This window comes from Aythya marila (assembly GCF_965140915.1).
Source record: "Aythya marila genome assembly, chromosome: 11".
Classification (NCBI taxonomy): Eukaryota; Metazoa; Chordata; class Aves; order Anseriformes; family Anatidae; genus Aythya; species Aythya marila.
The window spans coordinates 20302276-20317889 of NC_139052.1; the positions used below are offsets into that span (position 1 = coordinate 20302276).

Sequence of the window (15614 nt, forward strand, 5' to 3'; positions counted from 1 at the left end):
TTTTAGCACTGGCCTTCCTCGTAGCCACCAAGGGCAGATTTTTCTTTTCTGGCTGCTTGCAAGTGCAGCGGTGGCGCTGCAGAGAAGATGCATAAAGTTTTGTGGCCTTTCTTTAATAACTACTTTCATCGTAAAAAATCAGGTATTAGCAGAAAGACTTTAGGAAAGTAGTGAGGTCAGACAGTGGGGGTGCATGGGTTCATCTGTATTTTGCCACTTGGGTGCTGTGCACTCGGGGGTGAGGTGTTCCTGGCAGAGCCCAAGCCCTTCCTTGGGGCACCTGGCTCAAGGTGTTAGACAAGGGGGAGATATTAAACTGAAATTCGAAAAGTGGTGCTAGGAGATGGCTCTTGACACTCCTTTAGGGCACTGTTGAGAAGTTCAGAGATACTTTCAATACCACAGTACTTACTTAAATCTTTAAATTATGAACTCAGCACACCTGTCAGGATCACAGTGTTCCAGAATTTTTCATGAGACATCTTCCTAGCAAGAGGAGTCGGTGTGGGGCAGACAAGGAGAGACAGCCCCAGGCTGGGCATTAATTTGTGCTTTGGGTGAATTGCAGCAGCTCCAAGCTTACAGACCCACAGATTGACCGTGCCTGCTCTTTGCGTTATGTGTTGGGCTTGTGTTCAAGTTCTAGCTCGTCTGTTGGTCAAATGAATAAACAGCAACCTTTCAACTTTTAATGGATAAAATTGGCTGCATAGCTTAATTTATTTGCAACTGACTTTCCAAAGTAAATACTTCTGTCCTTCCCCTTCCCTTCTTCCCATGGGTCTATTAAAATACTCCTTCCATTCCTTTTCTCACATGAGGTTAATTAATACCGGGCCTTCTGTTTTGTTCTAAGTCGTTCACTTACCTTTCATGTCGGAGCTGATCATACGTCTGATGTTTGTTTTTTAGGTCATACCCTTAGATATAACACTGGAGCTCCAGAAACAGATTATGTCAGAGTTAGAAATTCTTTATAAGGTATGCATTTTTTCTCATTTTAATTATTCTTGCTTACAGTCATCCTACAGTGTGTCTTTTTTTAAGCAGGCTTCTCTTTTCCTTTCTTTTTCCAGTGTGACTCATCATATATCATAGGATTTTATGGTGCATTTTTTGTCGAAAACAGAATTTCATTGTGTACAGAGTTCATGGATGGTGAGTTTTTTCCATCTTGTGTGCTTTTAATTGCTAAGCTTGTAAATGGGGAGAATCATATAAAGATGTGCTTTTCCAGTATGGAGCAGAATGCATTATTATGACTTTGAAATATAAAATAAAACATGGAGAACTTTGATTTAGTTTTTTTAAGAACAGGCTAGTATTGGGATTGGGTTATATTCTGCAGTATGCTGTATTTTCCTGAATGCAATTTCACTTACTTTTATTGAAAATGTAAATAGAACAGAAATAAATGCTAGCTTAATTTGTGGTTTGATATTTGAGTCTTCCATACAATCTGTCCTCACTGACGAAACAGCTGTTCCTCACTTTTAATGTTTTGCTAGCCAAAACAGATTTTCTTTTAAAGAAATCTATTAACCCAATGTCCTGTGTGTTTTCAGTGGAAATCGGTTCTTAATTGCAAGACAAGGAATTATTTTCCAACACAGCTGTTTAGCAGTGCTGCACTAAGTTTCTTTCTGAGTGTACTCTTATCTCTCCCAACGTGGATCTTCAGACCGACAGTATCCCCTTCCCCACAATTTGATGCTGCCATCATTATGGAGATATAGAAGTACTTTGCTCTGAAATTTTGTGCTGTGTGACACTCTCGAACAAAAGGCAGGAAAACTATACTGATTACAGCAATTTGTAATCATTGCTGCCCTCTGTGTATCAATTTTGAGAGTGTCTCATGACAGATACAGTCCCCCCGTGTCTCATGCACAAGAACCCTCTTTGCAGCGTTCAACTTTGAGCTTCGTGTTGGTGCGAGCATTTAGTATATTACTCTCTTCAGGGTTTTCCTATGAGCCAGCATTTTCTGCTCTATCCAGCTTTTTCACAAAGGTTCAGTTAAACTGCATATAAAGAAGAGAGGATCTCGCAAATAATTTACTATAGAGGAAAGGCTCTCTGGCAGGGAAAAAAAAAAACACAAACAAAAACAAAGCCAAATGCATACCATTAAATTAAACACTGCTGAGTAGCTTCTTTCTTTCTGATGGGGGACTACAGATAAAGCCCTTTAGGGTTGTATGGTGCATTTTGTTTCCCCCCTGTTAAAATGGTCTGTTATTATTGTTATTTCTCTCTTTTCACACTTACTACCTCTGTTCCAACGATCATTGTGCCCCCTTTCCAAGCGTGAGGGATCCTCTCAGATTTTCCATTATTTGCAAAGCTTGATGAGAAAGTATTATTTATTCACCAAAGCCCACCAGTTAAATTCTTTGGTGCTCTCATGCTGTGTGACCATTAGCCATTTCTCTGGGCTCTTCTTGCAATTGCACTCGGATTTGCAAGCCCGTGTTAAGCATCAGTCCCATGCAGTAAGGAGGCAGCTGCTCATGCCAAAACATGCATCTGCCTGCAGTGTGTTTGCTCCTGCTAATTCAGAGACTTTTCAAAATGATGGACATAAATGCTTGCAGTCCCAAATTCTTGTCTGAAAATACTTAAGCCTGTAGGGTATGCATCCCTCATGATGTTGCACGACAATGGTGTTTACTGACCATGCACAAATTACTTGGAATTATGCTGGAGATGACCTCTGATCTGCCTCATGTTGTGCGCTCCTTCTGGCAGAAAACAACGGCAAGCATCTAAAGGAAGAACAAAATGCAAATAAAAGGACCTTGCCAATTTTTTTTCCAGGGTTTTGATTTGGATGGGGAAGGATGCAGGTGACGATGATAAATATTTTCTAACCCTGCAGATGAACAACCTTAACCTTGACAAATTTTTGGCCCTTTTTACTTTAATGGACCAGTTTGTAGTATTTTCGGAGTCCGGGTCATCTAGAAAAATCCCATGACTGTTTGCCCAGGTGTATCCTGTACTAGCAAAGTCTACTGATAATATTACAAAAGCTGGGCATTTCCTTTGTGAATTACCTAGATACAGATCTCCTTCTTTTGGGGTACTCATGCCTTAGGGGCACACACACACACAAAATTAAGGTGTGCGTATTGTGCCATGTTGGCTCTCTCCTGACACGTGGAAGCAAGAAAAAAACAGGTAACTCCAGCTCTGCAAATACCAAAGCGCAGAGGTTGAAGTGACCTGGATTACCCTTCCACCTGCCAAGTGATCATACAGAGCAGCAGAGATAGGAAATGAGGCTTTCTAATCTTTGCCCTCTTATGTCTGTGATAGAGTTGATGTTCTTGTAACTAAAGATGGTGAATTGCACCACTGTCTTTTACTTCGTTGTAGCCTGTCTTCCTTGAAGCTGTTGAATACTCATTAAATTCCCTTTAGAAACAGCAAGAGGTGCGGGTTATCAAACTGTGCCGAGATGTCTACATATAGATTTGGGAGCTAACCTATATTTGGGTGTGGAAATCTTGTCCACAATGTTTGTTTGCTTTTTTTTTTTCCCCACAGAAAAATGGTAAATTTCTCCAGCTGTCTGCAAAAAGATTTTTTTTTATTATTTTCCAACCTGCACTTCCTGTAGTGACATCTGTAACAGCAAGAATTAGCAGATTGGTATGTGAGAGTAAATTTTTGTCCAAAATTTAAGGATAAGTTGCAAGTATTAGCAGAAACTGCCTGACCTTACAATAGCCTTTTTCCTGTTATTTCTGTTAAATAGTAGTTCCATTTACTTTTTGAACTGTGGTTCACTGCAATACACAGGAAACATAAGACAATATAAATTGAAAGATGAAACTTAATGAACAAATAGTAATTTTGGTGACCTGGAATCAGAGCAACATTAGTGAAGACAAACACATGCTGTATTCTGACATACAAAGACTATAAAGACAATGGGGAAAAAATCATTAGAATAAAAGGTATTGTATAATTAAGGCTGAAGTCTGGTGCAAGGACCTTGTGACTTCTTTGCATTGCAGCATTTCAGAATGAATGGGTTTTACTTTTAAAAACTGAACCATAAGCGAAGTACAAAGTATAGTTTTCCTAATTGCTGAGTATTGGCCCAACTCTGTTCCCAGTGGTGTCATCAGTAAAATCCAGAGGCTGCACCAAGAGCAGCCAGATCAGTGCTAAGCACTTCTGAGAACCTCTAGGCTGGAGTTGACTATACATTCTTGCAGGCTGCATGTAATACTTTCTGCATGTAATTTACTTGTCTTTTTTTTTTTTTTTTTTTTTTTCCCTTTTGGCCATTCTACTTGGACTTTTGTAATAGTCAATTTTAAATTCACTTTCTTACACAAAAGTGTGTATTTCACACAAGGGACATTTTTAACACTGGCATAGTCATTAATTCCCTATGTGGAAGATAAGGGAAACAGCCTTTCAGGGATGTCTGCACAATCGTGACTTAGGTTTCTTGCTTTCTCCATGAATATATGAGGCTGGCTGGACAGGGTTTTGCCAGGTAGTAGGTTCTGTCCCATACTGGAACTTACTGGGAAAACTTACCTGCCCGCCCCAGAGCTCCTCGTCTTTCAGACATCGGTGTGGGCACAAACTGCAGGGCTCAGCCCAGCTTTCACTGGTTTTGTCATTATGAAGAAGCTGACTTTAAGCAGTGCATCAGATACCACCTAACATTAGCACTAGGTTTTGGGGACTGGGGTAGAATACTGTTGCTTTTTCTGATGGTTTTGTCAGTCTCCAAGGAGCTATGCCAAGCCCAAAGGTTTTAAGCTCTCCGATTTCAATATCGTGTCCTGTGGCTGGGAAGTTTTCTAAAACAAGTTTTGGTGTTACATGCACACGTAAGTAACATGGGTGAAAAAAAGAACTGAATGCTGTCTCCTGCATTTACTCAGTTTGGTAGATTTTTAAGGTCAGTTATTTCTGACACAGTTATTGTTATATCATTGATGGTGGTTTTTTATTAATAACCAAGGCCTAGAAAACCCTTGTGACTTCAAATCTAGGGCAGTATTTCATTTTATGTTACCTAAGCACATTTTGTTTGTCCCTGCAGGGGGATCTTTGGATGTTTATAGAAAAATTCCAGAACACGTACTAGGAAGAATAGCAGTAGCTGTAAGTATTTCTTTGGTTTTGTCTTTTAGTTTTTGATTGTGCATATAACACATCCCTGCTTTGAGTGTGCACGTTCCCTCTTAGGACACTGAGTCATCTCCAAAAACCTTGTCCTCATTGTATGTGTGTAAAAGGAAAGTATCCATCCTCTTCATTGCTCCTCCTAACCGTCCTGTCTTCACAAGGACGCAGGTCTGTGAAGGCAGAGCAGCCTGCTGCCACCAGAGTTCAGGGTCATAACTGGCTCCGTCTGTGCTTGCTTTACTGTTGGAAAGGTTTTGCCAGGCCAAACAGGGGTTAAGGATATCATCCTGTTCTGTGACTAACACACACATTTGCCAGAGGCTCAGAAAATGTAAGAGGATGTGATAAATTGAACGGGATAAGAAGAATACATGATTTTGCTGGAGAACTGTGTGGCCACGTTTCTTCATATCAACCCTTTAGGATGGAGCAGGCCTCTTCATCTCCTTTATTTACCCTTCAAATCCTTCTGTAATGTGTGGTTTCTTTAAAAATTGATTCAGCAGTGCTGTCCTAGCCCTCATGTTGATCCCTTGTCTGCCACTTCTGCTGATTCTTGTGTGTTATTTCCATTCCAACCGTCCTCACTCTGCACAAAGTAATTCGATAAGATTTGCTTTTCAGGTTGAAAAATAAAGTCAGCTTCTGTTATCAGAATGCAATGGTAGAACACACTTGCTGTCTTCCCCCTGTGGTAGGTGTACTCCTTAAGGCAACGAAGAAGGCAGCTGAAGTTTTTGTTCATCACAAAAGCTTGACAGAGGCTGCGTGGGGACTGGCTGCTCTCTCACCCCTGAGCTGGAACCCTCCACACATGAACAGTGGTGGCTGGAGACCCAGTGAGCAGGGAGATGTCTGTGATCCAGGCTGAGCTGTCGGCCCCAAGTGTCTTGGTTTGGTAGCAAGGGGTTGACAGTGGGCTCCTTCTAGCACCTGGTATGCCATTGTTGAGCCTCAACAGCATTCAGAGACTTTGTCTTGCTAGAGATTCACTAGTCGTGACTGAAAATTCAGCTTATGGAATACTAACAGCAACAACAAACAAAAAAAGTGGCATGTTTTGCCAAGACTGAACACCAGGTAATTGACCAGTGTCTTAGTGGTTGTCACAGGGGAGAGATACTGCTAAACAATTGCTAAATATAAGGAATACTTTGATAACTTAAGCAGTTTAAAGCATAACAAAGTTATTCTATCGTGTGCCATTTAATTAAGTGCTGGGTTTTCACATTCATTATACATCAAGCTGACAATTTAAATCCTTTAATCCAACACAGGCAGCTATTTAGTCTCTGTTCATTGTAATTCACAGCTCTACTTTCTCTTAATTTGTGTGGCCTGCCCAGGGTGATGAACATCCTTCTCTGATGCTGTTTCCTCTAAGTAGCTTCAAATCTGCTCATTATATAGCCTAGCAGTTTCTTATGGAATTTGAATGCTTTTCACCTTTAGTTCAGAGTAAAAACGTTTCATCTCTTCTTCCCTATGGAGCAATGAATGATAACTTGCTCATATTCCTGATGCTAAGTAGCATGTGTATTGTGTAATAATACTGGGATGGGCCTTCGAGCATTTATTCAGATGGTTCTCGCTTCTCCTTTTCCTTATCTCACTTCATGTAGTGTAATTAATACATCCACACTAACTTACTTTATCACTTATTTAATTATTTTTGTGTCCTCTCTCACATCCTCCCAGGCCAGCCCAGCTCGGAACACCGAAGATGTTCTCTGCCAGTTTTTCACTTGTCCCTAACAGCGGTGCTTCGGCCCCATCTTTTATGTCTTGAACAAAAATATATATATTTGTTCACCTACAGGGTCATCGCCGTACAACTCTGTTAGTTAGTGAGCATGACTCCCTGACATGGACGGGGAATTGATACTTAGCTTTTTTTATTGTTGTCTTATCTGCTGTTTTAGCAGTCTGTAGCATGCCCAGGGGGTCAGCAGAGAGGTGAACAAAGGAGCAGGTGCCTTCAGAGGAGGAACTCGCCTGTTCCTCCTGCTTCCCAGTAACAGAAGGGGTGCGCTGAGGCTGAACCGGCACTGGCAGCTTCCTCTGCTCTGGTGCTGAGTTTTTGCTCAATTGGCATGGTAGGCTTGTTGGAAGGAGGCGCTGAGAGCTTTTGTTTGCTCTATAATTTGTCAGCAGCAGCAGGAGTAGCTCCTTTAAGTTTTCACAAATGACCACCCTGCATCTTGGTGTCTGACATTTCGGTAGAGCCCAGCAGCCCATTTTGTAGGTTGGGCACCTTTTTGCCAGGTATTGTGCATAGACACCATAATCTTCACTCTAAACAGCTTGTGAAGATTACCCAAAGCCTGTAGGACTTCTGATCACGTACTGATGGGCAGGAGAATGTCCGACAAAAGCTAGAGCTTACATGGATTCTGTGGGCAAAATCTGGAGCTTCCACGGTCTCTCTGTTTTTTCGGTCTGTGCATTTTCTTTTTACCTTCCTTGCACCGTGGACACAGAGTCATTTGTCTTTTATTCCCCGGAGACATGTACAATGCATTAGTCTACAGAAGCTGTTTAATAATATGTGTGACCTGCTCATCTGTTAATTAGAAAATCTTTTTGTTATATTTGTAGAAGTTTTCAGTGAAACCATTGCCAGAGGAAGATGATGCGGAAACATTTAGCAGTGGCCCAGTATTCTCCTCTCTGACTTGATGGTTTTCCTGCTTCCTTTCCTGTTACACAAATTTAATCCCCATGAAAAGCACGGGACTGGCAGCCTTTAAAAGCGATTGTCCTGCTCAGAGCAATGAGCACAAACGTCGCAGGCAATCCCAGCTGGTCTAGAACAAGATCTGTGCCTGCTCAACGCACGCAGCAAAGGGAGCGCGATGCCCCTGTGCTCCACTCGCTCAATTAAATACCAAGTTGTATTCAAGGTCATTTCCTTGCCATTCTTGATCTCCACAGGCTGAACTACCTAAGAGACATCCCTTTCTTGACAACCCTGACTTTCCATAGCCCAAAGAGTGCTCAGTTACCTGTTTCTCACTCATTTCCTTGCAGTACTGCTGTAAGTATTCGAGCAGGGCTCTGCAGGTGCATGGCAGTCTGCTCCTTCTTGCTTTTCCACACACTTCTCTCACGGATTCGGCAGGAACCAGTTGTGGTGGACGATGAGCTTTTAAGCTGAAATAGTAGGAATTTATAAAGTGCGGTAGTCTTCTCTTCTTTTGTGGGGTTGTGTGTTTGATGCTGAAAGACAGAATGCTAGAAAAGCAAGACAGTAAAAGGAAATCCTCCAAAGAAAGCAGTTGCCAGATCTTGGGGCAAAGCACTGCATTTTGAGGAGCGGGATAACACGGTAAGAGAGGCAGATAGTACTGAGACTTCAGTCCCCTAGGTACCAGGGAGATCTCTGACTTCGTCACAAAATTCCTCTTCGTTGCCTGCATGAGATGGTGTTGACAAGAAGGTGAAATCTTGCTTCTTTTCTGTGCCCTTTATTTGTGCAGAGGGCCATGGTGGTTTTTTTTCAAAGGGAAAAGTGCGTCTTGGGAATCCCAAAGTGCTGTGCTTCCTCCTGTTTTCGTGCTGCTGCCTATTTATTTGGGTCTGCCGATGTAAAATCTGTTCTACCTTTGCTTGCCACTTCACGCATTTATTTTCAATTCAATTTCTTGAGCAGTGACATTGTGCACTGTATTTTGAGTGCTAATGTTGATTGAAGTTCTCCCTGAAAGGATGTGCACTTGAACTGTCAGGAGAGTGAGTGATTGACAGCGGGTGGAAGTACTTTTTGTGTCAAGGCTTTGTCAAGTCATTGTTGTAAAACCCACTTTACTGAATACCAATAATTCCTGCTAGATGTTCAATCAAAAGATACCCTGTTCCAGCACCATTTTAGGATAATATTTAATATTTAGAGCCCTTCCATGAGGTGGGCAAATGTAAGTTAGGTGAATAATGGTACTTTACACCAGGCTCGTCTGTCGGGGGGACTTCTGTGTGCATATTTGCAATGCCACATAAAGGGAAAAGCTCGTTTTATTCCTTTGTACACTGTTGCTGAGACAGTCAGAACAGGAGAGTTGGGTTGATACTGTCTCTTATAACTGCTTATTCAGCACATGTTCCATAATAAAGCTACTTAATAACTCACAGCTGTTGATTTTTTTTTTCCCTCTAGGAAGTGTTTCTTTTTTTTTTTTTTTTTACGAATACATGCTTTAAAATAAATTACTTTATAATGATTTCAAAGATGCTAAGTAATCTAAATATATGTTTAATAATCAAAGAAGCTTAGTGTACGTAAAATTACTTTTACCTTTGGAGGAAACCTGAAATGTTGCATCCCCCTTTTTGCATCGATGCTTTTTTTCTCCTTCTTCTTATGTCAAAATGCTGTGTAAGTAGAATTCCCCTGTTTTGATTTTTGAAAGGCTAAAGTGAACAAGGCCACACCGCAGGGCATACAGAATTTGACTAAGGCCTTTTGTTACAGGTAATTACCATCTGAGGCCATGAGATAGTTGGGTACGGAGTGTGAGTTTAACACTGAGGAATTGCCATCTAGAGCAATTTACTGGGGGATCCAGAATCATTATTTGGTTTACAAAAGAGCTTCAGATTTCTCTTATGTTGTTTTTGGTTACAGAATAAATTTAAAAATGAGTTTCTAATCCAATAGGAAGACTGAAAATTACTATGCTATCTGCTTTCACACAGTACAATGTTTTTAGCGCTTCTGCTTGATCACTGTAACAGAAGTAATTTCATTTCAGTCTACTCGGACAATGAAAAGAATGTAATTGTTTTGTCTGAAAAATTCAGACAACTTTACAAATGTCAGCAATGCTTTATTGTTCTGGAGGTGCACAAAGAGAAGTGTCTCAGGAAAATGAATGAAATGTCATCTCATAGATAGAAACTTTGTAAAAAAAAAAAAAAAAAAAAAAAAAGCTTTGCTGTATTAAAAAGGCTGGCTGGGACAGCAGAGATAGTTTGGGTAAAAAGTAAACAGTTTGTTGAATCTTGTTAGTTTTCTGGGCTCCTAGGAAAAGTAAATCTAAGAAAGAAAAAAAAAAGTAGTGTTAAAAGTGCAAGAAGTATTGGGTTTTAGTTACATTACAGAACCAAAACCTTCAGTAAGGTTCATGTTTGGTCCATAAGTAATCTGAAGAATAAGATAATTTATGCAGTTGAGGAAGAAATGTTCGGCATTTGCATGGAATAAGTAAAAACATGGTAAGGAAGGAAGGGAGAAAGTGTAGATGAAGCAAATGATGGGGGCAAATAAAAGAAAGGCAGTAAAACGGGATGCTAGATTTTGGTTTTGTTTTCTGACCTTTAATTTCATTGGTTTACTTTTGTTTCAAGACGACCTAGGTAGAAGTTTATTCACGTGTTCCCAAAGAACCTTCTGTCATGTAATCTGCAGCAAGTTTCCATCAGAGGTTCATCTGTGGCTGTAATTTTTTGGAAGAGGTGTTTTGTCTCCCCTTTTCATGGTCCTGACTCCACTCTTCATTGGATGTCGGGTCTTTAACAACTCCTGCCAGATGAGATTTGTAGCGTTTTGTACCAGGACTCTCTAATATGTATTATTGTTCTTTCTCTCGAATACAGGTTGTGAAAGGCCTTACCTATTTATGGAGTCTAAAGATTTTACACAGAGGTGAGTAACAGATGTTGTCAGTTTTTCAGTGAAATACCACATTATTTTATTTTAACAACACTTTCAGCAGAGACAGTAGACCAAACTAACATCTGGTTTGATTCCAGTAGAGTTAAGCAGAATGCATCTTACTCATTAGCCTTGCAGATTCTTTGATAAAATATTTTTACTGCTGTTCTCTTTTATTGTCCTTCCCTGTATACTATAGAAGAAAGAGAGGAATGAATTTTGTAGAGATTTAGATGCTTAGGGTTGCAAACAGGTGCCAAGTGGAATTTTCACAATCAGCAAGGATCATTAAATGCTTGACTACCTTTGAAACTACAAGGCAGGTAATGAATTTTCTTCTGTTCTTCAGAAATCTCACACGGCATCCACATTCATTGCTAGTCTCACATCTCTAAAATTGTCACCTGTTGTCCTTAAGATGGTCATGTGTAATTAAAGAAACTTTAAACCTGCTTGGGCATAACAGACCATTTTTAGGTTTTTGCTGTTTGTTCTGCTTCCTGAAGTTACCTTGGTTTTTCGTTTGGTTTGTTTTTTTTTTTAGCTTCTCATGTATTTCTTGGTTTTAGTGTTTTTAGATTTTGTTTAAAATACATTGTTTATTGTGGTGAAATACTCTAGAACTTCAAAAACCAATGTCAGTTCTGAAAGCAGTGGAAAATGATGTTTAAAGAACAAAGAAGCCCTTTCCCCTCCACTCCGCTCCCCAAATAAAAAAGAGACGGAGAAACTCATTACATTTATAATGTTTCTAAAGTGTCTGAAAGTAACAGCTCCGGCTCCTAATGTCGCTAACAATACTGTTTAATTTAACCCATCTGCTCACTCAGCCCCTGTGCACAGTTGGAGCATGCAGTAACCGACATCATTTGTGATTGAAAGAGAAGTGGAAGTAGGGAGACAAGTAGAAAATCTTAAGTTGGGAACCAAATAGGTAAGGCCCTTTCCTCTGGGGAGTTTTGGAGTGGCTGAGAAGCAGGTGCCAGGTTTTGGGGAGGTGCTGGGAAATGCCTGGGTGAGGTGCCCCGTGTCCTGGTGTGGTCTGTGCAAGGAGCTGGGCACCTCTGGAGAGGCATCCAGAAGTCTGTGCTTTGGGTGAGAAGAACAAATTAATAGGAAATGCTAATTAGCAGTAGGTATTGAAGTCCTGCCCCACCTTGGAGCTTAGGCTCAGCTGTCCTTTAGTTCTTCATCCATTTGGGAGCCCATGAAGTGAGGCCTTGTGTTTCTGATGGTGGTTTAAACATTTAATCTATTAGCCTGAATGTTGCCAGATGCTGAGATATAACAGCTCCATCTACTCTGAGCAAGAGGATGTACAATCTAGATGCCACAGCTGCCACAGCAAATGTCAGGATAAAAAGAAAAGAAAAAGTATCTGGAACATCCGTGGCTGGGTGTCACTCTGAGTAGGCAGCACAGTCCTTACCGTGCTTTTATAGCCCCCAGAAAGGAAAAGGTGGTTTGAAATTTCTTCTCTTTTGAATCTTTTTCAATAGAGACTGTAGCCACCTTCTGAATACGATTTGGAGCGAGCACTGTGGTCAAGCATAAATACCCTACCTGTAACGTTTTATTGTTTCTGTTGTAAATTATGTATGGTCCTTGCTGTTGGCTAAAGAAAAGTGCAGAAATTGATCCTTTTTTAAAAAAACAAAAACAATTCAGAGTTTTCTGGCCTTGGTCTGTTACTGGATTCTTCAGGGGCTTGTTTGTTCAGTACACACACATGTTTGTGTGTGTGTGTGTGTGCTCTGATATAAAACAGTTAATGCAAGGTACAGAGCAGAGCAGGGGACAGAGCAATGCAGTGCCAGGAAGATGCTGGTTTCTCGGGGGTAATCTCCTTCAGCCGCCTACTGGTTTTAATGCATCAGAGGTAAATGAAAGAAAATGTAACCCTGACTTCCTTGCTGTCACATGTAAAGCAGACTGTGTGGGAAGCTCGTACAGGCTAAGAAGTCAAGAATTTCTGTGGTGGTGATAACTAAGGTGCAGAAGCAATCATCGTGAAGAAGCTGTGCAATGCAGTGCAGCAAACGACAGATTTGTGACTAGAGCATGGATTAAAGCAAAGGAAACACAATGAACAAGTCTTTTATTCCAGATCAGACATTTCAGCAAATATTACAGCTTAACTTCAAAACATACCTTGCAACTAATGAGGTGATAGCCGTGCATATTAATAAACGCAAAGCTGTAGTCATAGTCATCACACCCACATCAAACGTAAACAAAAGATTAACACCTACACCACTTCTTTGGAAGATGTGAGAATGTCCCAATGATAAGTGTGCTCTTTTCCCCAGAGGATAAGAAGTAGAAATGGAAGGGTAATGAGAAATTAACTTAGATTTAAAACAGAATTAGCAATTAAACAAGTCTAATCATGTACAAAGTCAAAGTTTGTATAAAGACGAACCAAAATCTGTTAAGTTCAAGAATAAGTATAGACCGTATGCATTTAATCTAGTATGCTTTCCTCAGTTCACACCTTCTTATTAAAAGAAATGTTTGAAATAAATGTTACCCACTTGTGTTTAATTGTACTGATCTGTATTTGTATGCATCAGTGTGTACATACTAGGGACTGGTATATATTGCACTGGTCTTGGGACTGGTTTCTGAGGAGGTTTTGTGTCAGAGCTTTGGGAAGTGTTTTCTGGTTTGTGATGCATGAGGTTGGGCAGAGCTGATCTGTAGACCTTCCTGGACTGCCTGCTGGTTGCATGGCAATCTGTGGGAGATTCCTGCATCACCCAGATGCTCTCTTCCCACCTTATTCCCACAGAAGTGTTTTCAAACCCTCCTTTGTTTTGTTTTAAGCGAGCTGGAGGAGGGCTGCCAGGTAGGGACGGGCACGGTGGACATCAGTGTTCTGTCTTCTCAGCAGGAGCTGCAGTTTGCAGAAGATCTCACCAAAGACATCCAGTCGCTCCCCCGTCACACTTCTTAGCTTTGTGAGAATTAATCGGCTTTAGTGTTACATATAATGAAGTGCAAACAGAGATAATAGGGTGTGTGTGTGTGTGCATATACGTACACACCTATATATGTGTGTGTAGCTAAGCACATAGCTGCACACTCATGAACTATTATGTTTATTTCAAAATAATAATAGTAATAATGATCATGACCTCTGCAAGAAGCATGCTGGTGAGGTCATTTGGGCAAGAAAATGCTGTCATTCTCCCAGCGGCTTCACTTTGTTAATAGTCATGTTCTGTGAGCAGCTAAAATCTCTTTTGTATCTCTTCTCCCTTGAACCTAGAATATTGCAGTCTTATATTTTTAAATCACAGAAGAAGTCAAGAGACAGCTTTTAGAAATCTGTTTTTCGCCCTACAATCATTAATCTGTTCGCTTTTCAATAAGCCAAGATGACTGAAATGTTTGGTGTTCAGAAAGCTGAACCTCTGACAGTTCTGTTTACTGGTAAGTAAGAGCTTGGAGGTCCCATTTATCTGCAGAGAGGTGAAACGACTTAGATCATAAAGAGAACTTGTTCATCCTCCATAATGATGCTTCATAGAAATCATTTGTATTAAGCAAGCACTGGTAATGGGAGCATAATGACCCCTTTTGGCTCTTGTTTAAATTCTTTCACTTCTAAACAGTAATATTAATCACAAGCAGATGGTGCAGAACATTATTTATGCACATTTGTTTTCCAAAACCAAAAAATATTTAACCCATTAACTGAAGCAGTTTATGAACAAAAAGGCTAATTTCCTGATGGGGTGATTTTTTTCCTCCCTACTTTCAATATGAGACACTTTCCGAAGTGACAGTTTTATCTAGGGTTGTCACTTCCTTTTTTTTTTTTTTTTTCTGGAGGAAACCAACACAACCGTTGGAATTTATAGCAAATATTTGCTTAAATTCTCCATTTGTAGTGCTATTTAATTTGTGCTGCAAAGACAAATAGTATTTGTTCTTAGCAGTGCTCGTTTTGCTGCAGCTTGCTCAGCAGAATCCCTAACCTGCGTTTGGTTCCTTTACAGGCTGGTTGCCAATTGCCTTATCTATTATTTCGGGGGGGATTTTTTTTTTAAAGTTTTGGAAGGATTTGGGGATCAAGCAATGCTTAATGAATGAAAGACGGGTTTAAATTATATCAGCTTGCTGCCATGTGGGGTGTGACACTAGGGAAGGGGCGAGGGGGCTGCAGAGCCCCCATGGCACGAAGTGACGGCTGGAGGGAGCCTTGGTGCTGCTGCCTCGGTGGAGCTGGGCAGCCCTGATGGGACAGGGGACAAATCTGCTGTGGTGGCATCCCCCAGGTAGGTCACATTAGGGGAACAGGGACTTGGAGAACATCCTGCCTCTTTTCTGGGCTCGTGACACGTACCCAACTGAGTCCCTATAAAACGAACACTGGGCTGTGTGCGTGCTCCTCAGCACGGCGTGCTGGGCAGCCGTGGGGTTTTGTGCTCAGAGCTTCCTTCTGTCCGCCCAGACCCCTCGCTGAGCAGAGTGAAAGGATTTTTGCCTCGTCAAAAAATACTGGTGTTCCAGTCCTGATCCCATTAACCTGTTTCCAGCCATACTGAAGCAAAGCATTGCTTGCATTCATTTTGTCGCTGATTATTTTTGTTAGATCCTTTAGTATGAAAAGCAAGGACCCGTTCTTATACTGCAATTTTGATTTAAAAATGTTAGTACAGTAAACAGCTGGACTCATAATTCAGCACGTCAGCACGTCCTGTATTTTCTGTAATTTCAGCAACTGCACAAGCACGGTGCCTGGGTAGCCCTGGGGGTTTGGCAGGGCTGCTGCTTGCGGTGTCGGGGTGCAGGATGG

General features: G+C 40.9%; 1 protein-coding gene across 2 annotated transcripts in view; it reads left to right on the forward strand.

The window, feature by feature from the left end:
- Positions 1 to 15614, forward strand: part of MAP2K5 (mitogen-activated protein kinase kinase 5) — a 127060-nt gene that overhangs the window by 45411 nt on the left and 66035 nt on the right. For both annotated transcript variants that reach the window (XM_082769608.1, XM_082769607.1), the window contains exons 10-13: positions 913 to 981; positions 1077 to 1158; positions 5075 to 5136; positions 10753 to 10801. In XM_082769608.1, coding sequence (XP_082625734.1) covers positions 913 to 981; positions 1077 to 1158; positions 5075 to 5136; positions 10753 to 10801 — 262 coding nt within the window. The remainder of the gene's footprint in view (positions 1 to 912; positions 982 to 1076; positions 1159 to 5074; positions 5137 to 10752; positions 10802 to 15614) is intronic.